Source organism: Manis javanica, chromosome 3 (genome assembly GCF_040802235.1).
Source record: "Manis javanica isolate MJ-LG chromosome 3, MJ_LKY, whole genome shotgun sequence".
Lineage (NCBI taxonomy): Eukaryota > Metazoa > Chordata > Mammalia > Pholidota > Manidae > Manis > Manis javanica.
This window is the reverse complement of record NC_133158.1, coordinates 212,290,605-212,309,792: the sequence shown is the minus strand read 5'-3', so window position 1 is coordinate 212,309,792 and position 19,188 is coordinate 212,290,605. Positions and strand designations below refer to the sequence as shown.

General features: G+C 44.1%; 1 protein-coding gene across 17 annotated transcripts in view; it reads right to left on the bottom strand.

The window, feature by feature from the left end:
* MSRA (methionine sulfoxide reductase A) overlaps positions 1-19,188 on the bottom strand; it is a 357,530-nt gene that overhangs the window by 65,621 nt on the left and 272,721 nt on the right. For 11 of the 17 annotated variants that reach the window (XM_073232766.1, XM_036998852.2, XM_036998851.2 and 8 more), the window contains one exon: positions 8,707-8,940. The exons of 5 other annotated variants lie outside the window; for them this stretch is intronic. In XM_073232766.1, the coding sequence (XP_073088867.1) occupies positions 8,707-8,940 (234 nt within the window). Of the gene's footprint in view, positions 1-6,193; positions 6,215-8,706; positions 8,941-19,188 lie in introns of those variants that run through there. One more of the 17 variants, XM_036998855.2, reaches the window with a different exon arrangement.

The following is a 19,188-nucleotide window of genomic DNA, read 5'->3' as shown; positions in this document are numbered from 1 at the left end:
TTATATACTAATAACAAAACATCAGAAAGAGAAATTAAGAAAATCCCATTTACATTTGCATCAAATAGAATAAAATACCAAGAATAACATTAACCAAGGAGGTGAATCTATAAGAAATCTACAAGACACTGATAAAAATTGAAGACCAATAAATGGAAAGATATTCCGACATTCTATGCTCATGGGCTGAAAGAATTCGTATTGTTAAGATGTCCATACCACCCAAAGCAAACTACAGATTCAATACAATCCCTATCAAAATCCCAATGGCATACTTCAAAGAACTAGAACAAATAATTCTATAAGCTGTATGAAACCAAAAAAATCCTGAATTGCCAAAGCAATCTTGAGAAAGAATAAAATTGGTGGTATCGTGATCCCCAATTTCAAACAATGTTACAAATCTGTAGTCATCAAAACAGTATGGTATTGGTACAAAAATAAACACATAGATCAATGGAACAGAACCAAAAGCCCAGAAATAAACCCAAGCATATGTGAGCAATTAATCTACAACAGAGGAACTAAGAACAGACAACAGAGAAACAGTCTCTTCAATAAATGGTGCAGAAAAGTGGATAGCCACATGTCAAAGAATTAAACTACACAACTATCTTACACCACACACAAAAATTAGCTCAAAATGGGGTAAAGCCTTGAATGTAAGACCTGAAACCATAAAATTCCTAGAAGAAAACATAAGTGGTAAATTCCTTGTCATCTGCCTTAGCAATGTCTTTGATCTGACATCAAAGGCAAGAGAAACAAGGGCAAAAATAAATAAGTGAGACAACATTGTAGTAAAAAGCTTCTGCTCAGCAAAGGACACCATCAGCAAAATGAAAAGGCAACCTACTAATGGGAGAAGATATTTGCAAGCTGTATATTTAATTAGGGGATAACATCCAACATTATATGTAAAAAACTCATACAACTCAATAACAGGAACAACAAAAAAAAACTGATTAAAAAATGGGCAAAGGACCTGAATAGACATTTCTCTGAAGACATACAGATGGACAACAGAGGCACATGGAAAGACGCCCAAATCAAAACCACAATGAGCCATTGCCTCACACCTGTTAAAAACCAAAAAATAACAAGGGTTGGAGCAGACATGGAAAAAAGAGAACATTTGTACCCTGTTGGTGAGACTGCAAATTGGTTCAGCCACTATGGAAGACAGTATGGAGAGTTGCCAAAAAATTAATAATAGAACTACCATATGACCCAGCTATTTCGCTTCTGGGGATACATCCAAAGGAAGTGAAATCACTATCTTGAAAAGATATCTGCACCCATGTTCATTGAACCATTATTTACAACAGCCAAGATACGGGAACAACCTAAGTGTCCACTGATGGATGAATGGATGAAGAAGATGTGGTATATTTATGCAATGGAATACTACTCAGCCATAAAAAATAAATAAAATGAATGACATGAATGAAAAAAATCAATGGCAACATGGATAGACCTTAATGGTATTATGCTGAGTGAAATAAGTCAGACAAAGACAAATACCATAAATTTCACTCATTTGTAGAATCTAATAAAACAAAACCAATGAACAACAAAAGCAAGCAAAATGGGCACATTTTCTTACTTATCAGTTTCCTACTTTACTAAAGTTATTTACATACATCTTAAAGTTCTTTGCTTCATCGTTTTGCTTTATAATTTTAGAAATACAAAGTTTCCTAAGATATGTTCAAGGCATGGGAAAGTAACTATTTATTTCTGCTTATATTGTCCTGTGTGGGATTCAAGAGAATTTTGCATATGAAACTCTGTCATCTGGTTGGCACCTCAAAACACACAGGGTGGGACCTGGACTGACTCAGAGACTGAGAAAGGAATAGTCCCTAGTCACGTTTTCCCTGATGGGCAGCCCACTCAATTTCATCTTCTTCAGTTAAACAGGCATGGGGATCTTAAAGAAGACTGCATAGCTACAAAGACGTTACTTAGGAAAGCATTGAAGAGCAGAGGCTACCCAGAAGATTGCATCTAATCACAGAAAAGTCAGCCATGCTACTGTGCAGTAGACACTAACCACTAGTTTTAAACACACTGACCCCACTTTCAGATACAGGAATCACAGACTCTGAGGTGGGAGCCAGCCCCAGGAAGGCTCACAGGCCCTCCCAGGGTGCTTCTCCACACACTCCATTAGGCGGTCTGGTGGCAGGCTGTAACAAATCAACATAGCAATTTAGTTTCTTTATTTGTGTTTTGGTGAGCACGTTTAAACAGAGCACTAGCTGCTGCTGAGTGGCTTTTTGTTAGCAGGGCTACGAGAAGCCCTCACTCGCTCCTCCAGAAATGGGCTGTTTGCCAAAGGCAGGGCTTGTGAGGCTGTTCCGCAGTGTCCAACCACCTTGTCTGCGGCTTTGCTTTGGCGTTCTTTGCCTCATGGTGAGAATGCGTGTGACCGCACAGCCATGTGGGTGGCTCTGGCCTAGAGTCACAGAAAAGTGCAGAGCAAGGGACACTAGCGCCCATCCTCCTCTCCTACTGAAATGAGATGGCGCTGGGAAAATGCCTTCCACTGCAGAAGCACATCCCAAAGACAGCTCCGCTGGGCAGTGCAGAGAAAGCAATGTGGCTCGCCAGCTGAGCAGCACGAAGTGCTCTGATATACTGCAAGGAGGAACTGATTTTTAAAAATAAAAGAAAACGATAGTCGAGGCCCTTTTCGCCCCCTGGTTGTTTTTGTTGACTCTCAAAACACTGGGTCTGGCGCGGGTTCTGATCCCTGGAGTTTGATGCCCGTTTGATTCACAGACTGCTGTGTGTCTGCACCAGATGGCCTTGAGTTAATGAACACAAACTCATCACTTTTGCTCACCAGGGAAATGTGCAGCTCAATCTGATTTGTACTCTACAACTAAAAATATTTGAGTATTTTTAGGGAGAATTTTACTGAGACAAAATGGCACTTGAGGAAAGCATTAAAAGAACAGAAACGTACCAGCAAATTGCAACTGCAAACTTCTGCACATTGATAAGCCAGCTCAGATCATTCTCAGACCAAAACTAAAGTAATGGGCATGAACTGTTCAGAAATGATGGCCCCATCCTGCCCTGCCACCTCTTCTCTCTTCTCCAACCCCTCTGTCCTGCCCCAGGCTGATCTTGTGGTCCCAAAGCACAACACAGAACTCATTCCCAGCACAAGACTTTCTCATTTACATACATGTGTTGTAGGTGAAAATGTTTGTCCTAGGGTATGTACACACACACACACACAGAATCCTATATATTCTTCTAAGGTATTCTTATCTGTACATTCTTATGTAATAACAATTTTAGGATTCAGGGGGGAAATGATTAAATTAACTCTACAAATCTCCATCTTGTCCAACTGTGATAGAACTTTGTTCAGCTGAGAGTTTTCCAGGTCATGAGCACCAGCAAATGCAATAATTGATGCCTACTAATGAATTAGGAAACAGGAAGCTGTTTCCTATGGATCCCTTTGTCCCTTTTCTGGATGCCCACATTGCCCGCTGTTTCGTTAAGTTGCAGCGATGTGGCCCATGGGTGTTAAAGTCATAGCTTCACAAGTCGGCTGCTGCTCATCCCTGGCCTTACAGACCACTGCACAACTGGGTTCTCTCGTCATGAACTGGGACTTGACTATGGGCTATCCAGGGTCTAGATGAAGTTTCTTATAGGCCTGAAACCTGGGTCGCATTTGGAATCTTGTGAGAAACTGCAAATCTCAGGCTCCACCCCAGACCTACTGAATCCAACGGTGCATATTCACCGGGGCCCCAGGTGACCCAGACACAGATGAAGGCTCAGAAGCACTGCCTTACAGTATTTATGTAATTATGTACAACAGTGTTTGAATCCAGGTCATGAATTTTCTTACTGGTTGTACTATTTTAACAGGAAACTAGTTTAATCATCTGGAACTCTGCCCTATAAAGATAATTCTACAAGTACCAGGTTTTAATAGAAACCTTTGACTTTTTCATAGTGATCATCTATTCAAATAGAAGACACTTGCTGCTTAGAAGAAAAATAATCATCCTTCATAACAAAGTGTTCTTGTACAGATGAGTGCAAGGGAGTTTGGGAAGTATAGTGTTTTTCACTTGAACGGATGACTTGGAAATAGGCTTTCGCACTAAGAGATAAGCGCCCAGTGAAGCATTCCAGTTGCCTTTGGCAAGATGTCTTCTAACTCACAGCCTTCTCCTGCTTGAGCAGCTTAAATGAGGTTCCAGCCAATTCTGGAGCCGTTGCATAGAATTAAGAGGAAATAATAGTTTTGTGTGATAGCTTAAGAAACATATTCTTTGTCACCTTAAGGGAAGGCTCAGACAAGAGTGGATAGTGAGAAGGCCTCTAGCTGCTCAGGAAGCCCCCTCTTAGCCCTCCCTGGCGAGGCTGACAGCAAATGGCTAAGAAAGTCTGAAATGGTTCTTGGAACTAGAAGAGACCCAGAGAAGGCACACGGGAGGGGAAGTTTGTTGGCGTGGAGGTGGAGGCAGAGGTCTCTGTGGCCCTGCTACAGGGGTGAGGCGCTGGGGCCTTGGCCTGGGGCCTGCTGATGCTGAGCACAGGATGGCTTACAGGCCTTTAGCCCAGGACCAGAGACAAAGGGGGAACTAGTGACAAGCCCACACAGTCAGAGGGCCAGCAAATCTGACCCAACAAATTTCAGAGCCAATTTCTCATTCCAGTTCCAAAACTGTGGCTGCTGGTAAATGAGTTCTAATTCAGTAAAATAACTATGGTGAGTCTGGACACATTTCAGTCAGAAATGCACCTTAATGACACATTCACAGGATGCCAGAACAGGAAGGGCTTTATATGACCTTCTTACCCAGGGGTTTTGGATTCAAATAGCTTCAGAGGCCTAGGAAGGATCTAGAACTGCACTGTCCAATACTGGCGCCAATTGAAACTTTCTATGTGGCTAGTTCAAACTGAGAGGTGCTATAAGTATAAAATTCAAAGTTTTTCAAAGGTATAGTAGAATAAAAAAAAAATTGCTTATTACTAAGTTTTATATTAACTATATGTTAGAATGAAAATACTTTGGATATTGGGTTAAATAAATTATTAAAATTCATTTCACCTTCTTTTTAATGTTTTTCATGTGGATGCTAGAAAATTTTAAATTTCATACTCAGATTTGTGATATGCATTTTATTTCTACGGGACAGTGCTGGTCTCGGACAGACGGGGAAGGATGGAGACTACAGCTAACTGCAAAGTAGATGCCTTTTTGAAAGGCATTCAAATTCAAGCCTGAAAAACAGAAGACTACAGACCAAATTCCACCCACAAGTCACTCGTTTGTGACTAACAATTTTTTAAGAAAAGAGGGGAACTGCCCCAATTATATAGCTAGCTAACATAAAGTCTAAAATGAAAGCCCAGGTCTTCTGACTCTTAGAGTCCCAGCAATTCTTCCCTACAGAGGCCTGTTTAACAAAGTCAAAAGCTTGAATGGCAGCTTGAAAGGAATGTGTCACCTTCATTTAGTCCCTTTACTTGTCTGGGGATTCATACCTGAAAGATGAGAGGTACTGCGGTCTGAGTCTCTGTGCCCCCACCACCCCGTTCATATGACAGAAACTAACCCCCAAGGTTAGGTTTGGGAGATGATTAAGTCTTGAGGGTAGAACCCTCATAAATGTCATTTGTGCTTTTATAAAAGAGATTGACAGAACCTCTGGCCCTTCTGCCACGAGAGGACAGAGCACGAAGTCTGAACCCAACATGCTGGCACCCTCATCTCGGACTTCCAGCTTCCAGAAATGTGAGAAATAAGTCTCTGTTGTATGTAAGCCACCAAGTCTCTGGTACTTAGTCATGGCTGCCTGAATGGACAAAGACCAGGGGGCTACATGTGCTAACATTTGAGCATGTACAGGCCTCATGTGGAGAACTTAGGAGCAACCTGTCACAGACATAAAGGGTGGTGGGGTTAGGAGGCCAAATGAGCAGCAATGGGGACACAGCAGTTCTCTAAGAAATGATCGGTTAGAGTCCCAAACCTGTAGTAGTCCAATGTCATTCAATAAATATACTGACTTCCAGTAAGTCAGGCCCTGTGCTAGGCATGGTGTGGAGGGAGTTTACAAATGCAACAAGGGTAAGGCCTCCTTATCTTCGAGGAATTAGAGAGACGTGCTCAGGTACCTTACCAAGGTCATGGGTGCAAATGTGCAGATTTCATGGCTTTTCATGGCTGCAGAGGAGAAAGCAAGGCAAAAGGGAGTTAGGGGTGGTGTCACAGAAGAGCTGGGTTTTTAATTAAATCTTGAAGAATTAAAAAAATGAAGAAGGGATAAAAGATATTTTAGGCAGAGGGGATAGTATGTATAAAGGCATAGTATGATGAAAGCAAGGAGAATGGGGGAAAGCACAGCAGATCAGAGAAATATTTCGCTGTATCAAAAGCACATATTGGGCAGGTTATTAGAACCATTTGAAATGGCTGCCCTGCAGCTCATGACAGCAAAGGTGAATCTGCTGGCAGTGCAAATGTTGATGCTACCAAAGTGATTTCTAAATATAAATATTCAGCAATTTAAACAATACATGTATTCTGCTTTATTTGTAATTGTTTTAATTTACAATTATCATGCATAATTTGCATTATCTAATCATGTTTTAAGATGAATTGATGTATTGCATATGATTATCCAGATTTTGTAGGCATTTTTTTAAATTCAGTTTTCTTAGGTTTGCATTCTACATGGCACTGACATTCTCTGTATCAGATGCAGAAACCCAAGAACCAAAATACCAAGTTGGTATTTTTTTAGATAGTATAAGCTATGGAGCCACTATTTCCTTCTTTCCCACCATGCTGGCCTCTGGGATTTGTTATGCATGCCTCTTCTTGGTAAGTTTTCCCTCCCCTAATACGTCTCAGATCCCAGCTACCTGCTTGTCCCAAATTCTGCCAACCTGTCCCTCTTTCCAGCACGACATATAACAAACAGCCAAGTGTTAATGAGTAAGGAAATCAATATGTTAGATGCCTTGGTAGTATGAAGTGAACTCCGACTAAAGAGCAGCCATTTCTCTCTAGATGTAAGCCGGGAGATAGGCAGTTGGCCACGGTGTTGGTATAGACCTCAAAAAAAGAAATATCTGGTGGGGTGGGACTTACTCAAACTTACTTACTCAACACAAAGCAATTTACTAGCACTACAAGAGGAAAGCTTACATAAATGCTGATAGTTTAGACACACAACTATTCTGATTCTCTGTCTATATGACCCCATATTTATAAGCAAACTCTCTATGGCAGGTCTGAAGTAATCTATCCCAAATCAATCTAAACATAAGCCCCTTTTATGTGAGGGTTACTCTAGATATACAGACCAGCTGCATCATTCAACAAATATTTATTTTGGGCTTACTCTATTTACAGAGCAAGGACCAGCTAGGGTGGGTGTCTCAATGAGCTCAGTCCAGTAAGTGCGAGAAGTTACCTGCTCGGTAGCTGCAATCAGGGCAGTCAGTTATCACTGCCGGCGGAATGATACGTGGACACATTTAGTTGTTCATTTAGGCTGGAGTGGTGGTAAAGGCAGCAGAGAAGAGGAAAGGGAAAGGCGTGTTTGAGAAATGATCATTAGAACAATTTGGTCAGAAAGTCGGGTGTGCATCCAGGAGCAGTGAGCATGATAGTGGATATAATAGTTTAAGATCATATTGCACAGAGCTCTGAATGTCAGGCTATGAAGAGAAAAGCACAACTAAAGTGGAACTCTGGGACAAGGGGCTTGATAGGTTAGAGAGGGTGCAGCTAGGACCCAGTGACCAGGTCGGAGGTCAAGGTAACAGCCCAAGCCAGACAGGAATGGACAGAAGTGGAACCAATAAAGATGAAGGAGACCTACTAAGTAGCTGTAGGGGACAAGGAAAAATGTTTGGGAGAATGGTGGGACTTTAAAAATGGAGGCCACCCAAGGAGGAATTGGCTTGGGAGAAAGACCAAAAGTTTGGGTGTAGACATGTGATTTTGAGATGCAAGTAGGGTATCCAGCTGAAAATATCCATAAAGCAGTGGGAAAAGTGGACTAAAAGGTAGAAAGCAGGAGATAAATGAGGCTGTATTTGATATCAGCAGTCAAGTGTTTAATTACCATTTCCTTTTACTCTTAGCTGATTGGGTACCAGACACTGCACCAGGGACTGGAGACACAATGACAAACGGGACAGAAGCTCAGCCCTAAAACAAGCCACTGCCGATTATAATAAAAGGGGCTGAGAGTTCCAATAAAAATGCAGGTGCTACAAAAACACACTTGAGGGCACTTAGGCCAGGAAAAGGGGTGTGTGAGGAAAGAGAACAAGGGACGCCATTCACATCTTCAGCTGGGGGATCAGTGAGAGCCTGAACATGCAGATGATGGACACCAGCCAGACCATCTATGAAAAGGGAACTAGGATCCGCAACCTGGAGCAGCCAGCCCCGAAAGTCAACCTACTATCTACAGTAACCAGCCCAGGAAGCCACGCAATATAACCCTATAGCAACTAGCCCCAAACAGCCAGGACTTGATTAAGAATGGACAATGTCCCTAGTTTTGCCCCCATTTCCAACTTAGGACCAACCAGGCAAAGCCAAGTATTCCTCTCTAATCAGTCACACAGGATCCGGCTTCTAGTAAACCACATGCAACTTCCCCAGGTCAACAGCCTTCAATCAGGGCACAGCTTTACCTTCCCCGTTTTCCTGTTATGAAGCTTTTCCACTCCCACTCTCCTTGGAGTCTCTGCCAAACGCAAGTGATGGTGGCCGACCCCCTTGTTGTAAACCATTCTGAATGGCCACGGCCCATGCACATTTGGTGGTCTTCCTTTATTTCCACAACAGCATGTGACTGAGCAGGGCTGGAGAGCAGTGAATATATGTTGGTGTGAAGGGTCAGCAGAATCAGGAAGGGAGTTTGAGGTCTGGAAAGAAGGGATCAGCAGCCATATTAGGAATAACCCTTAAGCCAGGAGAAGGACTATTAAGTTTATGCTGAGAGTAAAGTCATCAGTGCAGAGATGGGAGTTGATTCTGAATCCTTAGTCCATTTTTTCAGGATTAGTTTTCAGAGAATGCACAAAGGAATGGAGGGGGACGAGACTACATTTACCAAGGCACCCAGAGTCATTCAGTCTCTGCCCATCAGAGAAGTAAGGGGTCCACGGATGCCCTGGTACCCTACAGCGACTCTGCAGATTCGGAGCACTGAGCAAGAAGTGGCACTTGAGCTGTCCTAACCACACACATAAACACAAATACAACACATGAACGGAGCAAATAAACAGGGCAGGAGGCAGACAGGAGAGGAGGGCTGAAACGTGACTGTGTATCGAGTAGGTTGTCAAACAGAGTACACAGAAACTCAAATCAGCTAAAATGCTTCCATTTGGAATGACGGCTGCAACCAAATGGTGGATTTGACATTTTAGTCCCCTCCTATTATGTTTAACTTCATGTAAACACACCTTGATTTGCCAAATTCCTTCACAGTGAACTTAAACCACCAGAAGAGAACTGGAACCCCAAATAAGGTGCTTTTAATTTTGCTATATTTTAATAGATATGCTTACAAGCTTATCACGTTTTAAAATATATTTGTCAGAATTCTTTATAAATATTATTTATGATAATAAATTATGCTTGTAAAGCTCTTTGCCACTCTCAAGATACTTCCAAGTACATTTGATTTCCACATTGCATGGGAGATATTAAAGGGAGTGTGTGTATTTATTCATTTAATCACTTGGTCCAAGACTGTCCCTTTACTCCTGAAGAAAACAGAACTTGTGAACACACACATACTCACAAAACTATCTTGACTCTTAGGCTGACCCTTTATGCATCCTTCTTAACCTATTCTCATAGTAACGACCAGAAGACTACCGCTAGGGGGGGCGGACTGTCACCGTAATGGCCTCAATGGCTCACGCCTGCTGACATCCGCACTGATGCAGTCCCCTCCCACATCAACTTTGGGCTTGAACTCGTGACTTGGTTTAGCCAATGGAACATCAGCAGAGCAAGCTGAGGCTTGATCACCACAAACACCGGGGCTCAGCATGCTGCCTCCACTTTGTGAGGCCACCCAACCTGGGTTAACCTCCCTGAGGAGGGAAGACCATGTGAAGAGAAAGAGGTCCAGACATCCCAGCTGCCCCAACTGAGCCCAGCCTCCAGGTGCCCCCCAACTAAATGTAGGCACATGAATGAGCCCAGCCAAAATCAATGGAATGATCTAGCCAACCCACCGTGTGAGAAATAGAAAATCATTTTGGTTTGAAACCACTAAGTTTCGGGATGGTTTGTTATGCAGTAACAGGTAAGCGATACTCTAAGGAAAAAGAAATTTGTCCATGGTAGTCCTTCACAGGCCCAGGAGTGGACTGGAGGTCTTTGAAGTCCACCACCCCACACAGGAATGGAGAATCTCTTGGTGAACTAAGCTATCCTCGATCACTGTGGGTAGCTCATTTAGCTGCTTAATGACTTCTGATTCTCATTTTATGCAATAGATTCCTCCCTTCAAGGCCATTGGGAATGGCTGGCTCTGCGTGGCTGAGAGTGGAGAGAACCAGCCAGCACTTTCTAGACCAACATTAGAGGCGATAGTTTCTGGGACATCTTTGTACAGTTGGAGGTGGAGAATGACCAGAGAGACAAAGGTACTTGCCTCAGTCACACAGCTGTTGGTACAAGGGACAAAAATGAGAACCCAGGTCTTCTCACTCCAAAGTCATTATCTTTTAGGAGATACATGCTGCTTCCTTAGCCAGAGGAGGAAGTGCCAATCCTATGGTTTAGAGATAATGAATACTTGCCAGTTCTAGGCATGCCACTCTCATTTGGGACTACAGAGCACCTATCTTCAAAGGCCTTTGGAGACCAACCGAGCAACAAGAGGTGTCGCCCAATCAGCAAGACTGAGAGTGAATTAACTTATTCATTCATTATTGACTTTCACATACATCTGAAGAGGGTCTGCAACAGCAGGACCATGGATTGTGGATTACCTCTTATAGCTGGATATAAAAAACTAGTTACTTATTGGACATGATTTTAAAATCCCTGTTTTTATTGCTGTTTGCTACTCAAAGCTTCAGAATCACATATACTTTTTAAAAACAATATTAAAATTTTTGCAGCAGAAATTTAGTGGCTTGTATTTGAGGGCCACCAGGACACCCCCCTCATCCCCCCCAACATACAAGGAACAAGGTGTTACATTTTTGTTTGTCAAAGAGAAATGGTCACCTACCATCACTAAGCTCTCCCATGAACCAATTAAAAATTGGTTTGGGAATGCAATTTACAAATGGATGGTGCTACAGAAGCACACATTCCACTTTGGGAGGGAAAAAAAAAGGAAATGGAAAACATATGCTATGAACAAATTTTAATCATCATAAATCATGCTTCAGTTTATTCAACTGTAATAATACTATTCGTTGGCTCATTATGAGATTTCATACCACCTTGAAAACACTGATCACGCTTGCGTGACGTACAGCATGGATTGTTGGGTCTGACATGTAAACTAATTATATCCGATTTTAGCTCTGCCTTCAGCCTGTTGGGAAGGCAGATAAACACAGCATTCACCAATGAAGCCTGGAATCCCCTTGCTTTGCTCAGTTGCTGAGGCCGCCTGAATGTTGTCAGAGAGAGGAACAGTTAAGACCAGGAGATGAGGAAAAGCTGGTAGTAATTCCCAGGAGTGGTGACTGCTATAATATTATAAATGTACACCTCTGAGAGTTAGTTGTTTTGAAGCTAAAAGAGGACTTATAAAAGTGATTAAGAAGTCGGGGGTTCTATCAGAGTGTAATTATGGCTAATATTTATTGGATGCTTTATGCAAGATGCCAGTCCCTTTCCATACATTATTGCCTTTAATTTTCCCAGCAAGCCTGTACGGTAGATATTTTTATTAGCTGTGTTTTATATATGAGAACACTGAGGTCAGAGAAGTTAAGAAACTTGCCCAAGGTCACACAGTGGCATAGCTGGGATTGGGACCCAGCTATCTTTCCCTTGCGCCTATGCCCTGAGCCACTAAACTGAGATGTGGGGCGAGCCCAGCAGTAGAAGCTCTGCTTAGAGACTCACTTTGGCAGTTGGGCTCTGAGGCCTTCGCCAAGGTCCTTTTCCAGCTGTATTGGTGAGTGATCTGAAGATCTCTACTTTGGTTTCTCTGCTTCTCTGTGAGACAGACCAATGTGTACTCAAGATCAACAGTTCAAGGCGGCTCAGGGGCCTCTGAGGGTCGCCAAGATCAACACTATCTTCATAATAAAATTAAGATAAATTTCCTTCCTCTACTCTCATTCTCACATGAGTACAGGTGGAATTTTCCAGAAGCTACATGAAGTGTGATGACATCATCACTCTGATGACTAATGGAATGTGTGTTTGTGTTTTAAAATTCTCAGCTTTAATTTCTAATCTGGTAAATAGCTATAAGCCTCCAAAACAAATGTCCACTGGGGTCCTCAATAATCTCTAGGAGTCTCAGAGGGCCAGAGGCCAAAACCTCTGAGAACCACTGCTCAATGTCATGCCTGTAAGGCCAATGGAAACAAAGTAGCCTGAAATCTCAAAACACTGGGGAACTTAAGAACAGAAGGAGCATTTTGCTTTTGCACAGCTGATTACTAACAACCCGTTTTTAATTCCTTGAGCTGAGCAGAGCCAGCTGACTCACAGCACAGGAGGAGGAGAGAGGGCTGTTTGATGAGGACCCTGGGGACTAACTCTTCCCCATGATGCTGAACCATGAGTTGAGAGCTCATACTCAGAGGGCATCGTGTTTGTCAGAGGAGGAAGCATACTGGTGGAAACTGGGTTACAACTGCACCTCCGCTGGCAACTGCTGTGACCCACGCCATCGTCCTCAACAGCTGAGTGTTCAATGCTGAAATCCCTTGAGCAAGTCGTTTGCCTCTGGGCACCCCTTGCTGATGCGACAGAAGAGTTCAGTATAAAGTGAGCAGGACACGCAGGGACGGGAAGAGCACGAAGATGAGGGCAGATGACTAATTTTGATGAAGCCCTCCTGCAAACTAGGAGGTACATATTATCTCATTTATTCTGCACAGTAATCTGAGGCGCGTATGATTAGATCCATTTGGAGATTAGAAAACTAAAGCTGTGTGGTTCAATCAGTTCTCCAAGCCTGAACACCCAAGACTGAGGGCAAAGGCTGAGGAAGGACGCCTCAGACGGGACTCGGCCACCACCCGGATGTGCCCACACCTAGCTGCGTCCAGATCTTTCGGGGAATTCTCAAATGTTCACACTTCCTGGCCCCAACCCTGAAGGTTCTCGTCCAGTAGGTCTGGGTGGGGCTCCACTGCAAAGAGTCAACTTTTTTAAATAGCCGCATAATCAGTTGGGTAAAACATTTCACACGTGAAAGGCTTTCCACACCAGCCCCACAGGTTGGCCTTTTCAGGCCCCTTTTTTTTTTCTCTCAAAGAAATAGTATTTTTATTACCCCATGAGCATTATTCTTTACTGGAAGCCAAGTGGAGACTAAGCTCGTAGAGAAGCCAATGCAGAACCATCTTCCAAGCTGTAAGCAGTCATGCACGCAAGTTGTTAGATTTTGACTCTGAGTGTGGGTTTCCACAGTGTCCCCACTCCGAGATACACAGGCACTTGGGAAATACTTTTGAGTAAAACTTAAATGTGATCACATATAATCCTTACAACTCTGTAGATTTAGTTTTAATAATTCCCAATATGATGGCTTACAGATGTTCTCCACCGTAAACAGAAGTGGGACATAAAGGATTTTATATCGGCAAAATCAAGTTCGACAACCTAGCGTGGTATTGACCTGGAGAAAGCTGGACACCTTGGAGTTCGCTCAGTAGACCTGAGAATTGTGCACAGCTCCACTGGGAAGGGGCAGCTTGGTCTCTGGCAGCCACATATTGCTTTGCTGTCTCTTCCCCAGGCTGTGACAGCATTAACAGCCGCTCATATTCTCATGCCACACAGGACAGGCAATGGCCGTGCTGACAGTTGCTGTCCCCCTGGGAACACAGCCAGCGCCACTGCCGCTGACATCCATCTGAAGAGAGGGCGAGCAGAGGCCCAGGTGGGACAGGCCAGCCACAAGAGGGCCTGTGCTTCCTCTCTTAGATTGTCGCACACCCTGCAGGGAAAAGCCCCTTTTGCTTTGCAGAGGAAAAGACCCCCGACTGCCAGCAGTAGGGGAGGTGCTGAATTTATCTTTGTTATATGTGTCAACTTCTAAATAAAGCCAAGAGTGGCCGATATAGGACCGGAATCATAAATTATGACATTCATGACACAAATTCAACTCTGATTTAAAAGGTAGGTTGCCTCCTCAAGAGAAGGTATTTTGCCAGGAAACTCAGGGGAAAGAGCCTGCCTCCGCCCTGGAGGAGAGGGGCGGTGATGGGACAATTATACAAACTCCAACTGAACTGTGGCCCTTCAGAGGATGTCGATGGGTACTGTTTTCATGCTGAAGCTATGGTCCATTTTGGCAACTGGTGCCTCAGAGGAGATAAACTAAATTTTCATATATAAGCCACTCTCAACTTTATCTCTGCAATCAGGTCACCTCACTTCATAAGAACAAGGTAATAACCCCAGGGAATGAAAAACAGAAAAGAATAAAATGACAGCTCTTTCATCAGTTAGAAAATGCAGTTGGCAAAGACTGGGAACCGGGCTATTTTTTGCCCACCCCCACCCCACCCTGTTAACCCCAATTCAGCTAATGCCTTACCTCTGTGGAGCATTTTCTAGATCTCAATCCTCTTCACATTTATAATCTCTCTAGACCCCCAAATCCCACAAAATGAGCAAGCAGAGCAAGGATTACTAGCTCGGTGTTGCAGATCAGGAAATTATTTTTACAAAGTTGTACAAATGGTTGAAGCACCACAGAAACCCACCAAATGGTGTCAGAGACTTTCAGTACAGAGACAAGCCTTCTCAGACATTTTTGTCTGTGTGACTTCTCCCGGTGTTTTCACAGTCCTAAAATATTTAGTCTTTCTTTCTAGCAGAACACAATTATCCTGGACCACCTTTCACTGCTGGCCAGAATTCCATTATCCAGGCCTGGGCTGCTTTTCCACACACAACCTGCAGACAGTGGCTCTCATTTTCTGTGTCTTGCTGGACCTTCCCTCACATGTATTTGCCTTTTTCTTCTTCCTAAGGACAATTTTCTCTTCTGCTGCTCTTTGAATATCCCTTCAGCTCATCTCTCTTGTCTCTTATCAGCATTTCTAACTCCTGGCTTCCTGAATTACCAAATTTTCCTCTCTGCATTGAAGTCTCACTACTCTTGCATTAGAACACAAAGTCCCGCTGCCATAACAAAGAATGTGTGCCTTTTTTTAGGACCACTGTACAAACTGATTTAGCAGAAACAAGGGCATTTTGATGCATATTAACAATGCTTCAATAACATTTTCCTATCACAAGGGCTTGGGTGTTAAACTCTGTGGATTCCTGAAACCACAAACACCCTTTGTGTGAATATGTGTAAAAATAGTGTATTAGTATTTCATTCAACTAAGTGTCTTTGGCACAAACAGAGATATCCTTGAAATCTCCTGCAATTATTTTTCTTTCTACTAGATCTTGCCATTTTGTAATAAAGTCTTTGTATCGGTAAACGTGTTTCTACACTTGTAAAATAATCCTTGTGGCCCAAGGGTCTGGTGCTTTCCTGAAGGAAAGGAGAATGTCTAAATAAAAGCAACATTAGATCTATATTGGAAGGATTTTGCACATTGTGTTTACTGTCCAGTAAAGGACCTGATGCTCTATAGCACATGGTAAGAGGATAAGGTATGAAGTTTGTAGTTCAGACCAAAAATAAGTGTTATCATTAGTCTCCTGCTACAATATGTGCCTGATAAACCTTTGCTGAGAAAACGTCAAACTCTAACCCCAGTATATATAGTCTCTCCCCACTACATTATGTTATACAATCTGAGAATTAGTGCGGAAATCAAGGATCATTTTATACAACCACTAATCCACATCACTGTGGCTAAACAAGGTTGAACTAAATAACTTAAAGGACTTTTTCCAGGTAGATGAATCTGTAACTGCAGACAAGAAGATGGGGAAAAAGGAAACCTTGCTATTTTTTTGATGCACAATAGACAGCAGGAGTAGTGATGGCTAATGGTCTTATCCCAGTGCATCTCTAGTGAATCATGATCATAGACCGTGGACATTTCTTCCAATTCTGGGAATATAGACTAATTTCTTTTCCAGGTGTTAAATGGACATTAGGAATTTCTTTGGCCTTTACCTGTTTAATTTTGTCTCTGGAAAAAACTGTTAAAATCTATTCCTCACTACATTTGTCTTATGGTCTCATAAATACTGATCAAGGACAATAATTGGAGGATTAGAAATGAACTCGGAGGGAAAATGGAAAGTAAGGGTGGAAGAACAGTTGCTCGTAGGTTTCTTAAATCAATATCTCCCTGGATCTTCACTCTACAGATCTGATCCTATCTTGTGGGGCAAAATATTACTTAATGGTAACTTCATCATATGGGTTTTAATAGAAGCATTTTTTGGTTGAGATATGAAATATTCTAGCATTCATGTTGCCACTAAAGTACATTCTTTTGAATGCTTTGACACCTCTGTCACTCCTGGTAGTGTCAAGTTGCACAGGCAATTGCTCTCTTATATTCATACAAAAAGACCTAACTTAGGACAAACTTCTAGACTCAGGCCAAAAGGAATTGGGCAAAGGTAAGAGAGGTAAACATTAATAATGCAGACCTTCCCTGTCACGATTCTGTGGTATGTTTCTATTTTGATAATGCCCAAACCACCCCCAAAATAAATAAGTGACCAAAATAAGTCTGAGAAAGGAAAGTAGTGGGGACAATAATTTTTAAATTTAACTCACTGGCTCTGGTACAGATCCCACACTTGTCCTTAGCCAGGAGCCTTCGGCTCAGTGAAAGTGCATTATACAAGGTGCTGTCTGTCAGACCAGAACCCCAAGCAGAAGGAACGACAAAAATTCCTCAGGCCATTAGGTCCTGATCTTGACGAATTAAACCCTAATGACATGTTCCTATTAGCTGTAAAATAGGCAGGATCAGGCATGAGTAGAAACGTGAAGAGTGATTTCCTCATAGCCCACCTTCCCCTGTATAAATCTGTGGGGCATTCAATGACCAGTAATCTAGGGTGGCCATTTGACAGGATGGAAAGAGTAGGCATGGAGTTTGGCAGCAGCAAACCAGAGGGTGCATCCCAGGCTCACCCATCTACAAGCTGTGGGACTTGGAAAATTTAGCAGCCTCGGTCTCCCATGAAGCAGGGATTTGGAGGAACGACCCCATATACGCTCACAGGCAGCAGCCGATGAGACAGTGTCCAAGGCCCTTCTCCACCCTCAGCTGTGCTGACAGCGTCTGTCAGTGTCAGCCGGGGAGGGGGCAAGGTCACCAGCCAGAGCCAAACCCCAACGAGAGCCCCGGCCCTGGAGAATAAGGCCCTGGGTGTGGCTGGTGCACAGGCGCCCCATCACACATGGGTGGGGACCTCAGACCGGCCTGGAGAAGGCAGCCCAAGGGAGGCGGCCGGGGCTCCGCCGGCAAGGCTGTCACGGCTGCACTTTTCTGTACCTGTCTGACCGGCCAGGTGCGAGGGGCAGTGGGGGCACTGGCTCACTTGGCCGTGGGTAAGGCTTCGAGCAACCCCCAGTTATGGGGACAGAACAGTGGTTCCAAGCACCTCGTGCATGCAGAGGCGGCTCCAACAAGCGGAAACCGATGTGAAAAACAATCCGGTTCACGTACAGATTTCTGTGTTTTTATAATGGTCATTTAGGGTAGTGGCCAAGGTAAACGGGCTCTGAGAGTGGCCTCTGTGTGGACAGCTAATCTGGGCGCAGGCCCTCTTACGATGGGGGGCGGCCGGGAGTGGGAAGGGTCATTCCACCGCATTTCAGATGCAAACACCACAGAAGCAAAGGGAGCTCGGAGGAGTTCAAGGTGAAGGAAAAGGCGACCCACTCCTCTTCCCGGGCTCTGCCTTTGTCCTTCACACACCTCAGCCTGCAGGGAGAAACTAATGACACTGACCTCGGGCCCCGGTCTGCCGGGCGGTGTACACAGCTGCGGCGGGCGGCCCCTGCGGGCCCCGGCAACCCGGCGGAGCCCGCAGCTGCCCGAGAACAGTGGCAGGCGGGCCCTAGGCAGGCGACCCCTGACACGCCGGCCCTTCCTCCTCCTCGCTGCTCGCAGCCAATGGGCGGGCTCTCCCCACCGGCTGCCATGGCAACGAGAAGACGGCTCTGCGGTGCCCAGCACAGATGTCACATGAGCCAAGATGAATGTGCTGGGGGCGGGGAGCGTGCGGAGTGGGGCGGGGGGGATGCATTTGGAGTTAAATGGTCCCAGCAGAGGGAGTAAGGCATTTTTTGAAGTAAGTGCAGAGCTGCAACATCTATTTCCTTTCTTTCCCCTGTCCTTTAAGTTCTAAACACACATGCACAAACACAAATGTCCTTTCGTCCCCGCTACTGAGGTGCTCGCAGCTCTCGGGCCTTCGTGGGGAACAGGAAAGCTCTGAGGTCGTGAAGCCTTAAATGAACATCGCCTCCGCTGCAGAGAAATGCAAGCAGGCATTCTGCCGCCATTGAGGAACAGGCTGGGAAACTGTTGAGGTGAACCGAAGAAACTTAGAACCGCATGGAGCTGGGACAAAACCCAGGGGAATGTGGAAGGCCGCCTCTGCAGGCAGACGGACCCTGTCTCACTCTCGCTGCCCCTGGAACCTGTCCCACACCTCCTCTCCGGGCAGTTGCTCTGATCTTACCCTTCCTAAGGCCTTTTTATATGGACGGAAGCAGGGAAAGGCTTATAAATTTACCGGCTTGAACAACAAAGGCTCTTCTGTTGTCTCTAAAATAGATCAGATTAAATACTCTAAGATGTTTGCACCGCCTTTCGCTTACCTGCCCCTGAAATTAACAAGTAGAGCGTGGGTGCTGCGCATGCTCATGAGAAACCTATATATTAGTTGGAAAGATAAGAGGTGAAATTAACGGCAGGCAGGCACTAGACAGGGCAGGCCTTTTTTCCTCCCGGCCTGCAGCCAACGAGCAAGAACCTAATCCTGTTCCCGTTATCAGAGCGCAT